We start from the raw sequence: 24227 nt of genomic DNA on the forward strand, positions 1-24227 counted from the left end.
TGTGGCAAGAAACGAGGAGCGAGGTGAGACCACACTCATACCGAATGCTAACATCAAGTATAATGCAATGTTCAGTGCTAATTTTACCACAAAAATGAAAACAAAAACTATACTGCTAGGAGCTACTAGACTATAGACAATCTTGGTTGTTCAAAAATGTCGTCAACCGAAATGACCCAGGCGGTGGAAGCAGACCATTAATCGCGACCAACAATTCCTTCCTACCTTCTTCGCAACCGTAAAATGAAAGACTGGCAAACGCACAGATCGCTCTTCTCATACATGAGACAGTAGCAATAGCCTTATTCCTCGGAGAAAAACTAGGAGAATAGAAATATAGATAGTCTGATATTCGGTAACGTGCAATAGCAGATGTGAATTCAAAATTGCCCGCCAATGATGCTACTCGGTTTTCAGTTTTTTTAACAGTAAATCACAAGTTTTACAGGACACCAGCATTCAGGGGATTAAAAGGGAGCAATTGCCAGGTATTACCACGATACAGTACATATCTAAAGATTAGAATACGCGGAAATGCGTGTACATACAAATGAGTTCAAGTAAACAGACATCACGCATCATGCTTCAAACATGCATGCGAGTTGAACTAAACAGGCATCGCACATCACGCATCAATTATATATGCAAGCGATTTTAACTGCCAGCTTAAAATCGTTTACATGTGTAAGAGGTGTCCGACGCGTGACGCGCGATGCCTGTGTAATGGAAATCGCTTACATGGCTTACATGTATAAATGATACGTGATGTGTGATGCCTGTTTACCTCACTAATTCTGACGAATGATGCAGTGACTAAATGCTAGCCATGTGCATTCTGAACTGATATAAAACTGGCAATGCATTTAATATCTCTAGGAATATAATGTTAATAACAAGTAGGCTACGGAATCTGGCCAAGGACACAGAATTCGAGCCCATTGGCCATCCGTCGGCAGTTGAAAGACCGGCTCGTGCAGTAAGTCTCTTTGCTATGTTGAAATGAAAAAAAATCATGGCGACAGTGATGTACGAGTAAGAGATGAGTTTCATGAAGCAATCCCTAGGAAGCTCCTTATCTCTTTCGGCCTTCCCGGAACGCGTCATTCCTTAAACTGTCCGACCCTCTAGGGATCAGCCGACAGGCCGTCCGCAGCCAGGACATGGCTAACCTAACTGACCCTGTAGGGATCAGCCGGCAGGCTGCCCGCAGCCAGGACATAGCTAACCCGTCCGACCTTCTAGGGATCAGCCGGCAGACCGTCTACAGTCAGGGCATAGCTAACCTGCCCAACCCTCTAGGGATCAGCCGGCAGGCCGTCCGCAGTGAGAACATGGCCAAGTGACGTGACGTTAATTTAGACATTCGAGCAGATGATAGCATATTGCATACAAACCACTGCAGGGTGAAATCCTCCCCATACCGCCCATTCTGGCCGGTGGTGACCCCCTAAGCGGGGCGTCACCATTGCGAACACCGAGACTGTCGAATGTCTGGCACGGAAGCATGGCATGGCAGATCTGTACTTGACACCACCTGACACTCCACATACATACGTGACTATTACATGTCATTGGTCTGAGAGATACAACAGTATGGCAAAGAGCAACGGAAAGTGATGAGGGATAAAAAACACAAGCGCATGCACACATAAACAGTATGAGACAACACCAGTGCACAAAAAGGACCAAGCAGCGCGCTTTAGACTTGTGGAATCCGTCATATATCACCCACAGACAACTCATTAATGGGAGACACCGCTCGGCATGCTCTCGGCATGCTCTCGGCATGCTCAGCGGCATGTTCGCTGTCCTGGCGTCGTGTGCACCACCGGGGGGCGCACGTTATGGTCCATGCGGGTAGTTCGATTGCTGGTCCACGCATGAGCGTGTGCTTGAAGCAAACAGGCAAGACTTGCAGACTTGCAAGTTCGCGGGTGTTCTGTCTGGTGCCAAGGAGTTCGGTTTTAGACGCGTTGAGCTTGAGACCGTGGGCATGGAGCCGTGATGCTGGGGAGGACAGGATGGTTTCCATGCGTTAGATGGGGAAGGAAGGTTGTGTTTAGCATCGGATTTGGATAAGGATTTGGATGTGGTCAGCGCACTAGGTCACGTGGGCGCTCAGTGCGTGCGTGCTGACGTCGTTGACGGAGATTGTGAATAAAAGAGGACCAAAGGCTGATCCTTGGAAGACTCCCCCGGTATGGTGTGGGCGGGGGGGGGGGGGGGGAAGCTTGGAGACCACTCTGTCGCAAGGAGAAGAAGAGGTGCAGGCTGACTGGGAATGACCAAGAAGCAAGCCAAGTCAATGTTATGGAGCTGGAGTTGAGAAAGTAGTTGAGCATGAGGCATGACACTGTAACGTTTGCTGAGATCTAAGAGGCGCGGAAGTGAAATATGATCGCGATTCATGTTGGAAAAGATGCGGTTGGTCACGGTGAGTAGAGCCCTGTCATTCCCAGTGGAGTGGCGGGGACTGAAACCGTGCTGTCATGAGGACAGAAGATGAATGTCGGACATGTAGGTGAACTCCTGGCGCTGCACCACACGCTTGACAATCTTGGCAGTGGTGGGAACGATGGAAATAGGACGGTGATTGGAGACAAGGGTTGGATCGCCGGATTCTGAAATAGGATGAGGCAAGGAGTGCTTCCAGGAATCGGGAAAATCACAGAAGGTGAGGCGGATGTTGATAATATGGAGAAGCATATGGCCGATGACGTCAACACAGAGGAGCAGGGTACGAATGCAAAAGCTATCAGGTCCAAACGCCCTGGAACGCTTCGTGGAGAGCATGGCCACGTGCAGCCCGCCAAATGTCGTGCCAGCCACCTGGAAACTGTAAGCACCCACCCTGGCCAGGCGACATATGACGTCAGGCGGCTGTCCGGGACCGGCCAGGCTGGCTGAAACACGGGGGCCGACATTGACAAAACGAGCATCCATCTCGTCCGGGATCGTGGCTGGGAGATTGCGGGCACTGGTCTATTTCCCGCCAACAGCGGGCGGATATGTGGTACAGAGAGCTGCTCCCCTGCTCATGCAGCCAACCCTCAACATCCGCCAGGCAGTCACGCGTGATCGCCGTCTTACACTCCCGTCTAGTTCGCGGAAAGCCGGCAATCTCCCCCCCCCCGTGACGCCCCCCCCCCCCCGCCGTGCCATGAGGTCAAGGGTCACCGGGGCGACAGCTGGTGCGCCTGTATCCTTCAATGGCACTGGTCTGATCGGAGCGTGTTTGTCAATGATAAGTAAAAGACCGTCAAGCGGATGAAACTATATATCAGCGACTAATGGGCGCCTAGGAACACCGGACCGGTCGACATGGCAGAAATTACGAAGCAAACGAACATGATTAGCCCACTTCAGCAGTCAAGTATTGATACGGAGAGGCTTGACACGACACTTTTACAAAAGTATGAGCGTGCGAATAAGGTGGTCAGGGCTGAAAGCGCAGTGAAAATCCCCAACACGCTGAACGACGTTGTCTAAATTACAAATGGCCACGTCTAAAAGCGACCCGGAAGAAAAAGAGGGCTATCTAAGAAACCAGTGCAGAAGAAACAATCGCAGCATCTCATTTAACCGGTTTTTTCTGACGTCAGTAACAGGGTCCCGTGAATTACCGTTTAATCACCCATGATGACGATCGGTCCGAGGTAATGTAAAAGTACCCGCTGATATTGCAACTTCAGTTCGTTGAAGTCCGCCTGGAGGGCACCCATCGCGCAGCAGGGGCGCTGGTAGACCGCAGCCACAGAAAAGTGCGGGTCGGACTCCGGTCTCACTCGCAGCCAGAGGGACTCCAGCCGACAGTCCGGACACTCAGATGCCGGCTGTGTGACGACAGCGGCTTCTTAACAGTCACGGCTCAAGATCTCCACACCTCGACAGCCGACCTCTCTTGGCCGGTCCACACGGCGCAGCGCCTAGCCGGGACTGTGACCAGCCTGGACGCAGTGGCGGATCAAAGACACGCCTCGGTGATCACGCAAAAGTCGTAATGCAACCGATTTAGATGGCTATGCTGCAGTGGACCTATCTTTGGCAGCAGGGACTGAATGTTGATCAATCCCACCAGCATGTTCTGACGACGGCCGTCCAGAGAAGAGCGCCGCCAAGCTTGACCCTCCCTGCAGCCCCGGCGCCTGGTGCCGGCACCGCGCCTGCCGCGCCGGGCAGCGCGAGCGGCCGCAGGCAGGTTACGGTTAAGGTCACCGTGGCCGGGGTGCGGCGCGAGGTCGCCTCGAGATCGGCCAGTGTGTCGACAGGGCCGGCGGCTGGGGATCGCTACAGGACAGCACCGGTGACGATGGTGCTGGTCCGAGTCGGGAATGCGGCTTTGATGCTGGTACGAGTCGGGGAGGCGGCTGTGTTGCTGGTCTCGCAGCTGTTACGGGCAGGTAGGTCAACACCAGCAGCAGCAGTTGGCTGGCAAGATCGCAATGCATCTTTGTGACGGTAGAAGTAGACTGTTTGGTCAAGCAGACTGTTTCGTCGGACTGGCATGAATCCACGGCGCGCTGCGTCACGCAGGTGGTCACTCTCGCACGACAGTCGCTGGCAGGTACGCAGGCCGAGGCACGGTGATGTGAGGCAGGAAGGAGCGGAGCTCCCGACACCGCAGCCGACCGGGGGTGCGTGCGCGGGAGACATTCCTTAGAAAAACCGCGCGGCATCTTAAAAAAACTGACGATTAGCACGCTCTTCAAGCCAGTGAGCTTCTCGCGTCACAAACGCCGCCACTGACTGCCAACAGACTTTCACTGAACCCAGTTCGGACTCGTTTATCTCGCACGACGCTTTAAAGCGCCGCGATTGTAAGGGGCAGGCTTCATGTGCCATCAACGAGTGGCCGAGAGCCCCCCTAGAGGGCGAGGCCAACCGGGTGTCCAGCGAATGCCCCGCAGAGGGGTCACTGCGCGGGCTAAGGCTCGGCCGTTGCTCTCCCCCCCCCCCCCCCCCCTCCAGTATGCAGCTCAACGTTTATCCATTCACCTTCATCTCATAGCTGTGAAATGACGATTACTGCTCGAGAAGGCTCTAATCCAAAGAACAAAAATAACCAAATCGTCATTGAAACTTGCACAACCTATTCAACATTGACTGAGAGCCAGCAGACTTCAACTTTATTTAGACATACTGGTTGCAGACGCCAGATCTGAAGTGCTTGACAATGGTATTCTTCATGGCCTTCAACATTACATGGAATATGGTGTGGCAGGATTTGAATGGCGTGGAGTGAAATGGCGTTGCCATGGCGTCGTTCATGCCTAATAGCCTTAAAATATGCGGCACGAAGTAGTCTGAATATATTTGCGGGCATGTATCTCAGAAACTATATGGCATTGCATTTTAAGAAGGGCAGGGCCGTGAACTGTGCCGAATGATCTCCTTGACGACTATTTCTGTTCATTCAGAAAATGTCACGGCCGCACAGGTGCATAGAGAGTTGATTACACAATTTCCTCGGTAATTGTAGACAAGAGAAACAGAAGAGAGAGGTCAGGCGATAGTAAGAGGGCTCGTGCGCGTCGCCTTCCGCTTTGTAGATCGGGAGCCATCTCGGCAGCTTTCCACACTCCGGGAAAAATGTCGTTCGTCACAGACACGTTAAGAACGCGCAGCAGATGGGGACCTGTTACTGCAAAACATCCCCAGCGACACCCCTAACGAGCCGACCGTTCCAGGCAAGGTCAGGCGTCTGACAGCTCCAGCCAACTCCGGTAGGGTGGCTGGCTGGGGATGGAAAGCTGCCGAGACGACGACGGACGGTCACGGGACCGGACCGCCTGTTAGGTCGCTCAGGTCAGCGGCGATTCATGATCCCAGTGACAAGGAGAACTCGTTGAAACGGTCCGCCCTGGTACGTCGCCCTGCCTCGTTGGGGGGTTCTGCCTCGTTGTCACTCACCTTTTCATGACCACTCTTGGCATTTCAATGTTCTCCTTACGTCGCATTTCCCTCAAAGTTAGAAACAAGTGCCCCCAACCCACCTAACGTACTCGCCAACGCAAGAGCTACCAAATTAAACCCCCACTTAAATCAGAGTGATTTTTTAATCTGGTAGCGCTCTCTCCCTATGCTGGCAGGCCGACAAAAAATTCTGGCAACATCGTCTGCCGGCGCGTGATGTGCCAGGTCACGTGACTTTGCGGTCACTTGACGTGATGTAGGGCGAATACTTGGCCGTGATTGGTGCTGACAAACGTGCTGACGACAGACCGAAAGCGGCCTCTACTATAAATCATTCGCATTGGTCGTGCCTGGTGATTAAAAAATCCGTCAGAAGGCACGCGCGGGTGCGGCTGGGCACAGGCAGTGCTGATCCAATGCGCGCGCAAAATTCGTTTGCAAAACGTTTCCGATAACACTCTACTACCATGGAAGCACTTGTGAAGCAATTTGCCCTCTGTTCTATTCTTCTTTTTCTCTAGCGCTCTCTTTTTTCTCTCAGTTCTCTCCAGTTCTCTCAGTTCTCTCCAGCGCTCCAAAGACCGTTTAGCCCCCATGTTGGTCGCCATGTTAAGAGGAACAGCCAACTGACGAGCGAATGTCGCTGCGAGTCAGTTGGCTGAGTGAGTCAGAGTCAAGTCCGGCGAGCATAGATAAAATGCTCGCCGGACTTGACCACCGTGCGTGGGGACCGGCGGACACCCTCACTAGGCCATCCGTCGTTGTACCGGTCCGACGGGCGACACTGGTGGACTGGACATCCATACATGGAGCTTACGGTCGGGACCCTACGGGTCGCTGAACTCACGGAGGCTTGATAGCCGTCTAACTGCAGTTGGACAGTTGATCCGCAGCCGCATGTGGATTTTTCGTGTTGTTGAAGCTGTTAACCTGTCAAAAGGACAACCTCAAAACTGCAGAAAAAGTACAAGCCCCACCCTAGTCTTCGACCGATACGAACTAACTTTGCAACACATTTGGAAGCATTATTTTAAAGCGGTCATTCTCGGGCGCACGACACTCACTTTCGGGCATTATTCGCAGTTGCCAACGCTGTTCGGTTTTACGGAAACTGTAACCCCGGCCATCACTGTTCTTGGTACTGATATTGCGAGCTTTTTCGCTAGTCGATTCCGAAAAATGACTGTTCTCAGGTAAACATGAGATGACCTTTTTTGTTGTTGGACTCATGTCAGCTCACTCGTTTTTACACGAATGCCAACCTGTACTTTTTCCGGACAAGGCTCCCCTTGAATGGACCACTAGGGACAGACCACTAGGGGTAGACCACTAGGGGCACCCACTGGAGGCAGACCACTAGAAGTAGACCACTAGGGGAAGACCACTAGGGGCACACCATCGTTCCCGACTGAGAGTTGGAGGGCCATTCCGACGCAGCCCGGGTGCCTTCCGGCCGCCATTCTGGCGACACGAGGGCGGGGTACCCTAGTCGACCCGGAGGCCCTGAGAGGGACACATCATGTCATCTTGATCCCCTTCTTGACGCAGGAGGCCTCCTCACCCATGCAGTTGGTCACGATCGACGCAAGACTCCTCGCCCTGATCACCGCAGGTTGTCCAATGATTGACAAATAGATTCTAGCTAAGCACAACGGGCTCATGGCTGGAACTGGGATGGAAGGCCCACCATTTGACCCTGGGGCACGGAAATGACACAGAGCCCGTCCATGGTCTCAAGACGAACTCTTGTCGTAAGTTCTCATGTTTCCTTTCATTGTCAGAGGGCTCCGGCCAACGCAAGAGGCCCTCTGGCATTCGTCCCGTCCCCGTCCCTGTTCAACAAATGTTCTCCTGGTTGACTCTAGGTCCCTTGCTGACGCAGGACACCTTGTTTGGTGCTGTGGGCCCCTGACCGACACCGCAATCCCGCATTGTTGCAGATGACCCAGCCAATGCAAATCGCAGGTCCAGGTGATTGTCCTGCGTTGGGAATTAGGCCCCCTGGGCTCGACCGATACGGAGCCGACTGTTCGGTGTTGGCGATCTCTGGCTAACATTTGGGACTACACTGCCTCAGTGCAATCGGTGCAAGAGCCCCTCTTCCTAACACTTGAGATCGCGGCCCTACCGACAGGAGTCCTCAAGGTAACCTACACTCGGCCCTTCGGGCTCTCCAGCCTTCCAAACAGGCCCTCGAACTTTGACCTCCAGAGACCCTTCCGGCACCTGTTCGGGTTCCCTCAAACCCGGCTCATGGCTGTCTCGACGTCACTTGCCGGCATAATACCCCTGTTAGACGCTGTGAACCACTGACCGACACAGGAGCCCCTCATTATGTCAGTGACCCAACATTGCAAATCGCAGGCCCGGCCCTGCTCCTGCTTGGGAAATGGGCCCACAGGATACAAACCCACATTGAGCCAATCGCTCGGTGTTGGTGGTCTCTGTCCGACATAGACATAGACATAGGAGGGGCAGGACTGCTTCTGCTGGTGCGGTTGGAATCGGATGCGAACGGGAGCGACCACAACGCCACCCCACACGCAATAATGCACGGAATGCACATCAGCACCGCGGACAGTCGGGTGCTCGCAGCGTGCTTCCAGGACAACACCATTTGAGCGTCGGCCTGCGGTCTGAGGCTGCTTCAATTCAACTGAGACGGCGGCGATGGCGATGGTGGCAGCTGGTGCTGTGGCAGAGGCTCGGTGTTAGAATGTCATGTTCGGCGCCTGTTTTATTTTGCTTCTTCTCTGTGGAGAAGTGCCAAGATTTAAGTCAGGATTGGTGCGCCAATCCTTTTTAAGTTATGACATTGTACGGCTAATAGCGTGTTGAAAACATAATCAAAAACATAGGCATTAGTGTTTGTCTTAAACTTAAACAGTTTTCTCAGCTTGAACAATGGCATGACGTAAGTTGCCATAAATCTCACACAGCACAACTTTTGCTCAAACAAGCGCATTTTCGACGTTATTGGAGTTTTCTGACTATTTCTAACTGATTACTAGTTGTATCTGGTTTGTCATAGTCGCGGTTCCTATTAGAACCACTGGACAAAATACCCCGAGTGTCCAGTCGCCGCCTGCGAGTATTGCGAGCAAACCAGTCATGCGTGCGCACGCTGAATGTCATTATTCAGCCATAGTCCATTCATTCGTTGTGGCGAAAGTGTGAACCACAGAGATGATCGAATGGACTGCCTGAACCCATTGTTTCGAAAAATGTCAGAGAAACCACACACATCGAGTTGAGAATAGTTTCCAATGGGTGCGATAAGAACACCCAGGAAATGCGTCAGTTTTCAGCGAGGCTCACTGTTACGGCAAAGGAGCACTCCCAATTCCTTGATGGGGTGTGTTTTGGAGTTACTGCAGTCTTAGTGAGCAGATCGTGGGCTAATTACATGAAAATGTATTAAATGCTGTTTTCGAATAATTGCTTTTGCTACTTTAGAATGTTTCGTAACCTCCGACGTATGACTACGGGACTTGCCATCGTTAAGCGCTATGGCAGTATTTATATAAGATTTAAGTTAATACTACCCCTTGGGTTTACCATTCCTTCTTGAAACGGATAAAATCGAGCTGTTCAAGCATTTGCGACAGCCGCCTCCCAGCACGCGCACACGTATAACGATGGGGGGGGGAGAAGGGGGGGGGGAAGCCGTCACCAAAAAATTTCCGTCAAGGTTGCAAGTGATTTACCCCCCCCCCCCCCCCCCCCTCTTGATCGGCCAGGACATGCCGTGAATGATGTTAGATGCATTCCGAAATAACGCAAACACAGATTGCCCACAGAACTGAATTTCAATGCTACGCTATGATTTACTCAGAGGAGCTGTACTCGGAAAAGGATCCATTCATCCATCCATGCGATGTTCCAGTGTTGGTGAGCGTCGATAAGAAACAATCCGTATATTAATTGACAGACTCACAATGCAAGACACACTCCTTCAAAATTCTAGCATCCCACCGGCAATAAACAGCGATGAACGCACTGGCCAAGTGACAAACACCGTCCTACCATTAGAAGGCCGCTAGGTATCCCACATGAACTCCCCTGAGTGTCCATCAGACATCCAGTGCGTGTCCATCATTACATCCGACACATCTCCGCGCTGCGATTGGTTATCAAATCAACAAGAAGACGCGTCACAGTCGCTATAACCAAATCAGCGGCTGTGTGCCACCAGGTCAGGGAAGGCGGAGGCATGTCCCAATAGGTGATGGTTGGTGGACACCAATGCCCCAGTAGGTGGTGCTTGGTGGATGCTGATGCCGCAGTCGGTGATCGATTGATTAGTGGCTGGTCCGCGTCTAGATGGGCGCAAGGTTGTTCTTGTCTCGACGTACCGCCAGAGGCAGGCAGGCCATTCTGGCAGCACGCGACCCCGGGCAAACAGTGGTGAAAACATCACGAGCTCACTCAGCCGACCCGCAAACATCAGTGGTGCACACAAGAGGACGACGGCAGGGCATCACTGCAGAAGTGCGAGAACCCCTTGCCAACAAAATGGTCGCCGTAAAATGCGTTAAATTTAAAGATATAAAAATTCGGGTACCACAAGTGGGACGCCAGTCCTCTCCACCTCGGAAAGATTGTCCTGGATGTGCTCACGGGCAGACTGACAGGTAACAGCAGCTACCGGTAGTGAGTCATTACATCGGCCAGAGCATGACACGGCTTCCGACAATCAGCTGGTCACGAGGCAGCCTCAAACACGACTCACAGCGCCCAGGACTTGGTCACGTCGCCTTGTGCATGAACAGAACCAGACCTGAAATTTTACGGAGGTCCATTCCCATTTTAGCGCAATTTTTAAAAGTAAGGATACAACAGCCAAATCTGAAAAATACCGGGTTCCAGACGGCACCAACTCCAGTGATGTCACACCTATGCAGACTCCTTAGCAGCATCTGCTCGGGTGTTTCGAGTGGATTAAAAAAAAAACTGGGGCCAAACCACAGCAAGCACTTGGATGTTTTCAGAAAAGAACCCGTTCCGAATCGGACAGCCAGCAACCGCCTCCTCCACAGACAAGCTTTCGTTAACATCCAAAGCATCTGTCCCGATTTGGAAGGAGGCGTCCACCGCATCGGGCTCAGACTTCATGTCGGTGGCCTCTGATCCTGCGAACAGGCAAGACCGGTGCCGACTGAGCCGGACTATTCACAGCTATTGACTATATATATGACTGCTATTCACAGCCACAACCGTCGACCCAAGGATGTCGGTCCGTGCATGCGTCACCGTGACCTCCATTCAAGCCAGCTGCTGTGATGAACATTGTGATGCCTGGATTAAGTGGTATTTACAGGTCACGTTCGGTCAAAGCTTTGTTCCAAATGTCACGGTCGGATTTTATCGTTCGTAGCACTCTTTTAACAGCAAGGGGTCCATCAAAATCGTGGAAGATCATTTCCGAAAAACGACGTGCTAGTGATCTCAGCGCAGGCAAAGTCGAAAATAACAATTGACGCTTATTCCCCTCCACGAAAAATCCTCGATGGACGCAGACGCTCACACCCGCGCATTATGGAGCCGCATTCTAGAACGGAGTCCGCTGCCGGCGCCCCGGGCCATCCGGGGCGGCTCTCTTCTTGTCACGTCCTGACACTGTTAAAATTCCGAATGTCCTTACTCCACAGATGCAGAGGCGCCGCCACTTCCGTGGTCGCTTCGGCATTACCAGCGCCGCTAGTGACGGCCAAAACATCAAGAGCCTCACGGGGCGCCGCCAGATGGCTCTGCCGTCGCGCACGGAAGCTGGGAAGGCAGTCTTTGGCGACGGGCTGCTGCGCCGACAGCGGTCGCGTTTCGTCGCACACGCGCTCCCGCTGCAAGCCGGCGCCCTCTGCATCAGAAAGGCACTCGACGCGACGCACCTGCGTCACTTCGACGAACGTGACGCGCTTGCCGCGCCGCGGCTCCTCGCGGATCGGCGAGAGCGGCGGCGGCGATTCGGCGCCGCTGTACAGGCTGGCCGCCGTGCCCGGCGGTGACTCGGCCGGAGACGGTCGGGCGCAGACGGTGCGCGTGATGCGCGGAGAGCCTGGCGGCGCCGGTGCCGCAGTCGCGCGAAACTCCGTGACCGGTGTCACGCGGAAGCGACCGCGCAGACCGACATCCTCGTCGCCCGCCGCCGCGTTGTCGACGGTTAGGTCGAGTGACCGCCTGGTGGCAGCACTGGCGCTTATAGGCGGCATCACCGTCGGCGAGTCTGCGTCGGGCGGCGGCGGCGTCGGCGGCTGGGCGTTGTCGTGGGCTTGTTGGGAGCCGGTCGCTGTCTGCTGCACTCGGAACTCGGCCGGGCATTGGCTTTGCGCTGCGGCTGTTCGCATCGTTCGTCCGTGTCCCGCCTGCCGCAGCCGCACCATGATTGTCCGATGAGTTCGGTAGCGTTTTGCACTCCTTGTTCCCGCCCGCATCTGATGGCAGAGAATCCACAGCTAGACGCAGTCTTTCTCGAGCAGAAGCACTTTGTTCTCGCCCCTGTGCACCACGACCACCTGCGAGACTTTGTCGCTGCTCATCACTGGGACCACCCTCAAGCTTAGAACTTGCACTGTCTCCTGTCCGCCAACCCTCCCCGCCGCCAACGACCGCCATCTTATCCTGGTCGCACCCTTCACTGTCCGAGTCGGGCAGTTCCGTACACGTGTCGTTGTACCGCTGTAGTGTGTCAAGAGCGTGCGTCAGCCGCGCCGCCGACGTGGCGTCACTTCTTCGCTCCCTGATGGGCGCCAGGACGGGCAGGGCGCCGTCAGCACGAGGCGCCGCCACGAGCGCCGAGACGCTCACGACGCTGGTGGGGGCGGCCGGCGCGGGGCCCGCGCCGTTCAGCTTCCCCGAGCGGCCGTTGTGCGGCAGCACCGACTCCGGCGCGGGCTGCACGCGGCCCTTACGCTGCGCCTCCGCCAGGTGACAGCACCGCAGCTCCGCCAGACGGCAGCACCGCGGTGCCGGGAGCCTTCCAGCGGCGCACCGCCCGCGCCGCCCAACATCCCCGCCGCCGCCCGGCACGGCCTTCTGCCCAGCGGCGTGATGACTGCGGATGTACTCGTACGTGGTGGCGCCGCGCGCCACGAGAAACGCGTGGAAGCCGAGCAGGTGCAGCAGCAGTAGCGCACACACCAGCGCCAGCGCGGCGAACGTCGCCGCACCCGCCACAAACGCGGCGCGGCCCACCGGCTGGCCAAACATGGCCAGCACGGGGGCGCATGGCGCAGCGCTGGCGCTGTCGTTGACGCCGGCGTTGGCGCACGCGCGACAGGCGCCGATGCGCGCCGCCGCGCCAGCCGAGAACGCCAGCGCCATCTCGGCGACGGTCAGCGCCAGCACGAGCAGCGAGAGGAGCGCCGCGCTCGCCACGCACGCCAAGAACCAGCTGTAGTTGCGCCGACCGACGCAGTGGTTGAGCCACTTGCAGTGGTGGTCGAAACGGTCGACGCACTTGTTGCACGCCGAGCAGTGCTTGGTACGCTGCGAGGCGATGGTGACGTTACACAGGTGGCAGCGGCCGTTCTCGATGACGTGCGCGTGCCGCTCGCGGTCGAACTCCGGCACCGGCTGGCGGGCGCGCTGCGCGCGCAGGTCGGCGTCGGCCGGATCGAGCAGCGTGGCACCGATGTGCGTCAAAGCGTGCGCGAGCAGCAGCAGCGCGGCCAGCAGGCAGACGGGCATCCGCAGCGGTGGGCAGAGCGCCGGCAGCAGCACGCCGGCCAGGTACAGCGCGCTGGCCAGCAGCAGGAGCCAGCCGGCCAGCTGTTGGCCGTGCAGCGGCAGCTGGAGGCCGTGCACGCGCCGCCACCGCCGGTACTCGGGCGCCAGGTCTTGGCCAGGCACCGGACGGCACGGACACTGGACCAGGCTCGACATGATTGCAAGGGAGGGGAGGTGTGATGTGATGTTGTGCTGGGGAGGGCTGTGATGCAATGATGGGGCTGTGACGTGAGGCTGTGATGGGGGTATGTAATGTGGTAATCACAACTCTGGGATGGGACGGAGCCTGGCGTCAGTAAGAGGGGAGGGGCAACAACATCGGTTTGCTGTAGATGATGCTACCCGGCAATGCGATGGTCACTTAACCGTCTCGAGTATGGAGATGAGCTGAGTTGAGGAAACATTCACGCCCCTGTCCAGGTTGAGCGCCTGCTTGGCAGTGTCACGCCGCTAAGCCAGCGCATGCTCGACCTGGACCTGGGTCACGGCATCACCTGAGGTCACTGGACGCTGCTCGGCCGCCACTCCGGTTCCTAGAACCGATCACTGATTAAAACACACATGGCGGATCCGATCCCAGCCGATGAAATGCCATTCAGCATCGACTCCCGTGACTCGTTCGATTAGCCCGAGCGTAGAACGGCTTGATCGACCGTCGACTTATCGAACGACTCTGTCTGGACGCCGTTTTCGGTGAGCGATGGTCTTCAGCACACGAGCAGCTTATCGCGACGCGGGCGAGTCCATCACGACGAGGGCGAGTCCATCAGAGCGCGGCGGGCCGTTACGAGTCGTTCCCCGAACTGCCGCCCACCAGCGTCGGTCCAGGCGCGTGTCGACGGATAATTTCAGGTTCGACGGACCGCGACCGAAGCTTCCAGCGGCCGAAGGATCGTGTCACTGGCACCGTCAGCTGGCTGAAAGCTCTCCCCCGTTGAGCTACAGGTCGGCCCCACGTGCGCTCGGTGACACCAGGGCCGACGGCCGACGCGGAGCTGCTGGGGCCGACGAGGAGCTGCTTGGGCCGGCGCGGGGCTGCAGGAGCTGGCGCTGAGCAGCAGATGATGTGTTGCAGTCGTCCCTCACCACCTGGGGATGAGTGATGTCATTATTGTTGCGGTGGTAGGCGTAATCATATTCCTGTTTTTTTAATCAACCCGGCGTAACATGGTGAGAACGATCAAGCTAAAGTAAACAACAAGGTGTTGGCCATAAGCCTTTTACGGGTTATCATAATCCATACAAGGTTTGCGGCCGAAGGGCTTTCGTTCATTTTGACTTGTCTTTAATGTTCAAAATATAATCATTGGCATGCAACTGATCGGATGTGTTCTTATCAAAGGGTGGAAAAAGTTGAGATTTTGTTTAGTGATGTCGCCCTAACGAACGAAAGCCTGGTTAAAAGTATATGTGAAAATCGTCGGTCTTAATGGATCTTGGTGCGGCATCTGTAACATTTGCAGCTTCTGTGCTGTGCATGCTATTATTTCCTCATCCGGGTACTAGCACGTCGTACTTCTTACAAGCATGACAAGTCATAGTGACTAATCACAAGTGTAATTTGTTGGAAAAACGTTATTCATGCTGTTCACATTCCGTGAACTGTTACACATTCTAACAGGAAGGACCAAGCGGAGTTATAATTCAGCCCGTCTTTGGAAAGACGCATTATTTATTGCCCATGGAGTGACCAGCCTCGATCGGTTCACTCATGACGAGATGTGTCTGGCCGCGCCGCTGTTTGGCGCGAAGAATGCGCTGGTAAGTCACTGGCATAATACAGATGTATTGTGTCATGCTCATAAACGCGCACCGTTCACGGAAGCAAATAATCATCTACGGGGCCTGGATTGAAGACATCCGCGGGCGTCTACAGACACTAGCCATCCGCAGGCGTCTTCAGACACTAGCCATTCGCGACAAGCCATCCCCGGTCGTTTTCAGACACTAGTCATCCGCGGACATCTCCAGACACTAGCCATGCTGTCAGTGACTGTTTCCAAAGGGTCCGACATGTGGTGTCCAAATGGTTATTCCAGTGACGTGAGGCCCTGAACATGCGTCGTCGATATTTTGGCCATGTTCATGGACCACTTGGCACGATCCTTTGCTAAATTTCTTCTCCGAATCACTGATGTTTTAATTTATTCAGCCATAACCCTTGCCAGCCAACGTGTATTGAATTATTCGTCCATTACTTATTTGACAAAAGCTGAACACAAAGGACAGTGTGGATAAATTGGGATCAAGTTTATCAAATGGGATAATTTACTTGATCTATGACAGCGGTCTAGCGGACATACGCAGCGCACAGGGCAGCTGACCTCAAAACGGTTGTGTTTCATGAAATGGAAGTGTGTTTTGTGCTATACTTATTTTGATCGGTTCCTTTCGTTCTCACAAAGAATGCAATAATCGTGGCGAGCATAACAGATGATGTTGATGGATGCAGTGGAAATTTATGATAGGTGTAGGGCCTAATTGGTGTGAATTGTATCAAGTCCAATTGGTGTCAGGACGATTTATCCGAAACGATGCCATGGATAGCGTAATTGAATGTTTTAGCTGGCGCACAGCAGCTCCCTACACCTTTCCGTGATTTTTTGCCGCATCGCATCGTCGAAAACTATATCGATCGCTGTGAATATGTGTTTGAGGGCTCACAGCATAACTAGACCGATCTGAATGATGCGCTGAGTGGTGGGGCGGTAGACGTGTCCGATATGCTGAAAAAACATCTGGGAGTCTGCCGGCCAATGATTTTTGGGTGGTGAGAACTTGCTTCTAAGATGTCGAGCGGTGCGCGTGGTATCGGCTGTGCATGGGGCACATTGTATCAATGATATGATGTGCCGACAATTTGTCATTGACTTAATTGCAGTCACTAATTGACTTACATGACTGTCCTGACTTATTTTCATCCAGAAAACCTGTCATCGTTTACTCATGTAAAGTCATGATTTCTCGTGAGCAACTGAAACCGAGGTAGTAGTAGTAAAACACGCAGCTGCTCGGTGAAAAAAGCAAACGATTGTAATGTTGTAATCACAAAGAACTACGAAATAGCATAAACCAGCGCATTTTGTCTTAAGTCGCAACGCATGCTGTTTGCTCGCGATGCAACATATTCTATGACAGAGCAACACAAACATCAGCACAACTTCCCCACCGTGTGATACAATTTACCCGAGGGTGGGACAAACTGTCTCATTTGGAAGGAGTTTGATTAAAAGTCACTAACCAAAAACATTAAGACACACTCTCAAAAAATTTACCACTGTATATGAGGCTGAGGGTCACAGCTGTCTGCAACTATAATAGTCTTAGTCCTACTTCAATATGATAGAACTATATAATATACATACATATCATGCATACATATATACATATATATATATATATATATATATATATATATATATATATATATATATATGTGTGTGTGTGTGTGTGTGTGTGTGTGTGTGTGTTATGTATTATATATTATGCATCTACATATTATACATATATACCTAATATAAATATAATGCAACTATAATAGTCTCAGTCTCAGTCCACGAGTTATAACAGGAGGGAGCTCAGAGCAAAAGCTGATGTAGCTTTCTCTCATCTCTCCACTACGTATGCCATCACAGCAGGTGTAAGTACTCAGAACACAATTGTGTAAGAGGATGCCATAGTGACTGTCGTTAGTGTAGCCTCGACGAATAAGTTTGTTCGAGGAGGTTAACCCGAAGTCGATTAACCTAACATACGCGAAATGCAGATTATTTCTCGGATTTCGGCCACGGTATGTTCACAGCTGGCAAGCAATGAAAAGGTTGATAGTTACTAATTTTTTGCAAAAGACTGCACTCCCACCAAGTATTGAATTTTTCCAACCTTTTTTTTGCCGCTTACAATTCCGGCATTTTTCATGAAAATCATGTCTCACGCTGTAAAGGCTCAATTCAGAGTTCCCATAGCAGAAATGGGAGGGGAGGTTGGAACCGTCTTTATCCGGATACGATCCCTTGCCCCCTTCGGGCAACATCTGGACAAGATCCCTCTCCCCCTTTGGACAACATCCGGATACGACCCCTCGCCCCTGTGGGCAGCATCCGGATAAGATTCCTTGCCCCCTGTGGGCAACATCCGGATACGACCCCTCGCCCCCATTTATTTATACATTACAACATACTATCTCAGCTCGATGAAACTCAAGGCTCAGTATTAGTATGTGCTCGCAGACGCATGCAGCGTGAACACGTGTCGAAACGTTGGCGTAAGCAATTTTACTCATAAAATGCCGCCAAACATAGTAGCTTTAATCAGAACAGCTTTTAGCGGGTGCCAGAAATGTACTATAAACTATACTGACGTGCTACAAACTATACATCAGTGCTGACGTTTCAGGTCAGTGACAACGCAGTGCTCTTCCAATGACGCTCAGATCAGTGCTTTCACATATTTTTAGCCAAGATTCATTTTACATATTTCACAGTATAAAATACCAATTAACTAGATTTGTCACTAGACAATATAAAATACAAAATAATTAGACTTATTACACTAGTCGTAAGAATCATGGCTGGCCGCTGCATCTTGCGGCGAGCGTAATCAGTCTGCTACGCAGCGTTTGAAAGCGTTGTGCCACTTGAGACAGATGCGCTTGATTGCTCGCCACGCGGTCATGCATTGGGTTCAGTGCAATGCTGTGGCTGCCTTTGGTTACATTCATTTTTGACATACTGACTGGCTAGAAGGATGTACCTAATCGTCAGTTTTTAAGGCAACAGCGTTAAAAAGCCCTGCCGGTCTAGGGTTGTTGTTTGTGGATATCTGAGCTGTAGCCCAGAGGTAAACGGAGGTCGTTGGAGCGACACGTGTCAAGGATTCATCCGGGGTTTGCTGCTGCTGAGAGCGACAGCGGCTTTGAGGTCAGAGGCCGAACATCGCTGGTGTAGGCCTGTCACATTCACCGTTGCACCTCAGACTTTGTGCACTGATCGGTGAGCAGACATTAAATAAACCGTTTTTAGTTGTCACCATATTGCATATAAAGCTAAATGAAGGTACTAGGGGTTTTCAAAAATGTCGTTTGCATCTGTTGATACCAATATTATATGGGTTTTGCTCTAAATAATTGGGATCACGTTAGGAAGTGCGAGATCTGCACCGGTAATAATTATGCCAAGATAATGAAGGTCGCCAACGCTTTCAGCTGATTGTACGACGACGTCACGAAAACAAAAGTGATATTGTTTTAGGTGCTTGTAGAGCCATGTTATCGGTTAATGTAGGGCCACAGGAAGGCAGTTTCGCAAAATGCGTAGAGGTGAGGGATGGAAGGGGAAGGGATAAAGGTGCAGGAAGAAGACATGGCTGAGCCCGTCTCAAAAATACGCTTGAAACAGTTTTCCCCCAGACTTGACGCAATTTTACGTAATTGGCAGCAGGAATGGAATTCCTCAAAATCAGTTTTAGGGGTTAAACCCCCAAATTATGATGATTGGAAAATAATAGACAAATAATATTGCTAGAATAGGACACTGCATCCCTGGTTAGAAGGCACAATCCCGCCCCCCCCCCCCCCCCAACTGAATAGGAAGTTATATGCCTTTAGGCTGGTTATGTTAAGTATACCTTTACCTGATAATTATGTTAGGTTAATCTCAACCTTCAACCAGTGTTTAATGGCCAGCAAATGAAACTTTAGTGCAAATGAACTCCCGACACGAAAATGCTTGGTTGTTATGCAGCATTGCATTTAATTTGTTTTGCTTTGTGTGGTTTATTGCATGTCGAGGTGTATTGCAACGGTTTCTGAAAGATTTGAACCCAGGTAACAATTCAGGCGGTTCCAAATTTCGTCACTGACAGAAAAGGCACCTTTCCACCCCTGCCAGTGGGTTTGACGCGTCGACCAACTCCGAATGTATCTCATGGTTCACGTACTAAGGCATGCTATTGATTTTACTGTCGTCACGTATGCACCCTGCAGCAAATCAGACCGGATCATCAATAATAGAGCTGCCGTCTGGTCGACCGTTCGACGCAGTCAATTTTTAATCCCCCCTCTCAGGATCCCTAGTCATCACTGTGGTATGGTGACCCGCGATGAGTCAACTGACAATCGCATCGAGCCTAGGGGTCGGCTGAGGTCGATGACCCGCCCGACGTCAGGTTTGTGTTCAGTAAACTAACAGCTGTGCATTGCATTCGACTCCATATACGTTGGAGAAAGTCAATTTTCAGGACGTTTCAGGCTCAGCTCGATGATGCAACTGCCGCCAGTACATACGGCGACAGTTATGAGTATGGCCACTACATGAGTCACTAAAATGGCCTTACCACACAGATCAAGGGCACATTGAAGGCTGAAGGCCCCCGACGCGCTACTGAGACATGTTGCAGCAGGCAGGCACGCTGTAGCGAATACTGGAAACACAGACAGGCATGTTGTAGCACCCACCGACAAACGGGCAGGCATACTGTAGCATCTACTTATAAACGGGTAGACATGCTGTAGCACCTACTGGACACACGGGCAGGCATGCTGTAGCACCCACTGGGCACACGAGCTGGCATGCTGTAGCACCTATTGGACACACGGGCAGGCATGCTACTGGACACACGGGCAGTACTTTTCGCAGTACTGTCTTTGCTCCCAGTAAGGCTGCAAACACGACATATTTGAGAATAATTCCCGATGACGGACCGCTGAAAGTCAGTTCTCGGTAGTTAGGTGAGTATGTCGCGGTAGTGGGTTTAGTGGCTTAGGGCCAAGCAGGGTGGTCACCAGCCAGAAAAAAAAATACGTAGCCCGGCAATCACAAACGAATATATTCAATGTAAATGCACATCAGCACAGCTGCGTGTCCAAACGATCAACGGCAACAACGGATAGTATTTCGTCCCGACAGCTCGAATGGTTAGAATGCCTACCGTGTCGTCATCACACATTTTAGGGCTGCCCAAAACCACTGTCTGTTTGAAATGAATCTGAATGCTTCAAACTTCTCTGGACCGACCCGCAGCTCCTCCTGTTCATCATAAGCGGGGAGAATGCAGTCGCCAGTCACCAGAGTGCAGTCGCGGAATGTATGCAGGACTTGTCTCATGTAACTGAAATTGTGCTGCTCCGTTTCGATGAAAAACCATAATCCATCCACCAACAGAGGGAGATTGACCTCCAAACTTTCGCGATGTACCGTTGCAGGATGTTGTTCTCGGTAATTTGCTCGCTTACTCTCATCAGCCGGTTGAACGCCATTCTTCAGCAGTATTCGGTGATGTGATCCGACTGATAAGGCGAGGCATTGGGCAAGATTTGCAGGGATGGCTGCCAGTGCAGCGTAGAGCCGGTCAGACCGCAGCACAGTAAGAGAGCGAGAGAGAGAGAGAGAGAGAGAGAGAGAGAGAGAGAGAGAGAGAGAAGAGAGAGAGATAGAAGAGAGAGAGAGAGAGAGAGAGAGGATAGAGAGAGAGAGAGAGAGAGAGAGAGAGAAGAAGAGAGAGAAGAGAGAGATAGAAGAGAGAGAGAGAGAGAGGAGAGAAGAAGAGAGAGAAGGAATAGAGAGCGAGAGATAGATAGAGAGAGGGGGGATAGAGAGAGGAGGGAGAGAGAGAGAGAGGGGGGGATAGAGAGAGGGGAGAGAGAGGGAGAGAGAGAGAGAGAGAGAGGAGAGAGGGAGAGAGAGAGAGAGAGAGAGAGAGAGAGAGAGGGAGAGAGAGAGGGGGGATAAAGAACGAGAGGGAGGGAGAGAGAGAGTTTGGGCATCGGAAGTGACCTTATGCGGTGATTTATCTCTCCCCGGCCGCTGTTTTGTATCGCACGCTTTCCACAACTTGGTTAGAGACGCATTGCCAATGCAGCGGTTAGAACAAGGTTGATGCCGAGCCATTTTCAAAGAAGTTAACGGTACTCTGCAGCAAGTTATGTGGCACACCGGGTATTTAGGTGACTTTAAAAAGAATGTTCTCAGACATACCTGACTTTCCGCGACGTTGAGCAAGAAGCAGAACTTGCAATAGCGTGATGGGTACACTCCCGTCAACATAAGAGCTATGTGAAATAGTGATGAAGGCTACCACAATAGCCAAAACGGACGTGTCTGAGATTGCATTGGTTCCATGTCTCCTCGCTTTTTCTGAAGTGCGCATGAAAAGACCTCAGACAATATGTCAAGCAGGTGTTGGTCCGTTTATTCATATGCAGTATCGCAATATCATCTGTACCTGGCTGACCCCGTATGAGACCATCAGCTCTGTTTCGATTAGTTTTTGTCTAGCGTTCGCGGCACAAATGCGCGTGTGGAACAGTATAAGCGATGACGAAGGGCATGCCTCAAGATAATTCCCCTTCCGTTCAAGGATTCCTGCATGGGGTGTTGCTGTCCCATTGCTCCGGACACGTACCCAGAGATACACTATTCAGTGATAGTGCGACTCATTACACGCAGGCGCCAATCAGTTTTGTACAGGCAACGCGACTGCCAATGTATGAACGCATGCTCGTCCATTTATTGTGCTAGGCATTTGTAAATGCACGCAACTGCACGCACGAACGCATCCGGTATCGAACAATGCTGGCGCAGGTTGTATGCTGGGACAGCTATTGCGAATGCCGTGCTAGTAAGCGGACAATCGGGTTAAGGCTGGAAAATTGTCCGATGCTTTTATCGTCTTGGTGCTCACTGCGCGTCACTACCGCCCCTTCCCGAACCCGTCAGTGATGGCACCAGAAGTGTCTCGCAGCTATGTGAGCACTAAAGAGCGCTCATCAGAAAACCATTTGAATCAGGTAATCATTGGAACAAATCAAGCTCCGCTGTTCTCCAAAACTGGACCGAATAACACGCAGGAATAAATTTACGGTGTATTGTGAGTGCATTTAGAGTGATTCGTTGGTAAACGGGACGAGTTCAATGACGCGAAACAATGTTGAAAAAGTAAAGGCGGTGCAAAGTCAGGCGGGTAGTCAGGCTGGTTAGTCAGTCTGGTTTATCAAGCTGGTTATTTAGACTGGTTAGTCAAGCTGGTTAGCCAGGCTGGTTACGTCCGTAAATGTTTGGTAGGCGCAGCAAATGAAATTTTCCCGCTCAGGGTCACAAGACATCCAGATCACCCATGCAGAATTCCACTACATCTAATTGGATGGGTTATAGACCCGGATGCAGTCGCTCTTGACATCACAGCCACGTCAGCCAATCAGCGATCGAAGGGCTATTAACGGCAAGTAGCACCTGTCTGATCTGATTGGCTGGCTGGTCAGCTGTCTCGGTCGCGGCGCGTGCCGCTTGCGCTCTGTTACAGGCTTTGGTAACCACCAATGTAGAAACGTGCTGATTTAAGGAAAAATGCGTCAAAGTAAATGGAACCGCAACATCATGCTGGCTGACACAGTAGACGAGGGCGCACAGTGGCGAAGGATGGCAAGCAGGCGATGGCGTACAGTAATGAAGGATGGCATAGCAGGTGAGGGCGCACAGTAACGAGGATCACACAGCAGGCGAAGGCGCACAGTAATGAGGACCACCAGTGTCGCGGGGGGTGGGGCATTCGCATGGACCAAAACCAAGACGAGCCACCTATCATTTACTTTTTGAGTTCAGTGCGTTGAATCCCCCTGCAGCTGAAGTCCCTGTGGTAGCTGGCGGCAGACGGCGGTAGACGGCTACACGTTGCCGCAACACGATACCGAGCCGCTGGCTTAGTGGCATCCAGTAGGCACCTGGGCACCAGAGTGGCCATTTTTCACTGTTTGTTTTGTCGTAACACCGACTTCTGCGCATCCTACCACGAGTCTTACCGTGATGAATTACAACTTTGCATTTCCGTTGTGAAAATAAATGAAAATTGAAGATGGATACAGCCTGAATTATTTTAGAACTTGAACTCCTTGCATGCTATCTTTCATACAACTAAACGTCATGAACCCATTAACCCAGTAAATTTTATCATTTTTGTTCAGAGTTTTATCACATGCTGATATCGTTTGATATCCCTCAGATGAGCTGTGATTAAGCTCAAATTGGCTGTCCCGTGTTTGACAAGTCTTATATCCACCCCGTGCCATGTAGTTGTTGATTCTAGTAATAAGATACGATGTCTTCATATTGATATCAAAAAGCTTATTCAGTCAAGCAGACATATGGAGATCACACCGGTGGGTTCCCGTAATCATTGTCTCAGTAACCGTCTACACAGGCGTCTCAACAGCTGACTTGTGCTCGGTGACGTCATAATATCCGTCTACACAGGCGTCTCAACAGCTGACTTGTGCTCGGTGACGTCATGAATATCCGTCTACACAGGCGTCTCAACAGTACGCAATTTGTAGTACGCAATTTGTTATCCTTTAAAGCCCAAAACTTATTTTTCGTGCCCGTCAGTCTTTTCCGACGATGAGATAGGATCTCGAAACGTTAGAACGTAAATTATGACAAATGTATGAGTAATTTTGTGCGAACCATCTTTAATCTATGCGATGATGCCAAGTCAAAAGCCTGGAAACTAGAACGATGTGTCAAAAAGCTCGTCAATGCTGAGTCAGCAGTACTTTTAAATTAAACATGCATAAAAGACAGGATTCTGCTAAAATATTT

General features: G+C 51.8%; 1 protein-coding gene across 1 annotated transcript in view; it reads right to left on the reverse strand.

The window, feature by feature from the left end:
• Window positions 1–5693: 5693 nt before the first annotated feature.
• LOC119113575 (palmitoyltransferase ZDHHC11) overlaps window positions 5694–24227 on the reverse strand; it is a 77116-nt gene continuing 58582 nt past the window's right edge. Inside the window, exons 2-7 of the mRNA XM_037237868.1 lie at window positions 13258–14727; window positions 12914–13107; window positions 12542–12721; window positions 11645–12090; window positions 10891–11045; window positions 5694–5750 (exon numbers count right to left, since the gene is read on the reverse strand). Coding sequence (XP_037093763.1) covers window positions 5694–5750; window positions 10891–11045; window positions 11645–12090; window positions 12542–12721; window positions 12914–13107; window positions 13258–13794 — 1569 coding nt within the window. The 5' untranslated portion in view covers window positions 13795–14727. The remainder of the gene's footprint in view (window positions 5751–10890; window positions 11046–11644; window positions 12091–12541; window positions 12722–12913; window positions 13108–13257; window positions 14728–24227) is intronic.

This window comes from Pollicipes pollicipes, unplaced genomic scaffold, assembly GCF_011947565.3.
Source record: "Pollicipes pollicipes isolate AB1234 unplaced genomic scaffold, Ppol_2.1 Scaffold_7262;HRSCAF=8765_pilon_pilon_pilon, whole genome shotgun sequence".
Taxonomy (NCBI): domain Eukaryota; kingdom Metazoa; phylum Arthropoda; class Thecostraca; order Pollicipedomorpha; family Pollicipedidae; genus Pollicipes; species Pollicipes pollicipes.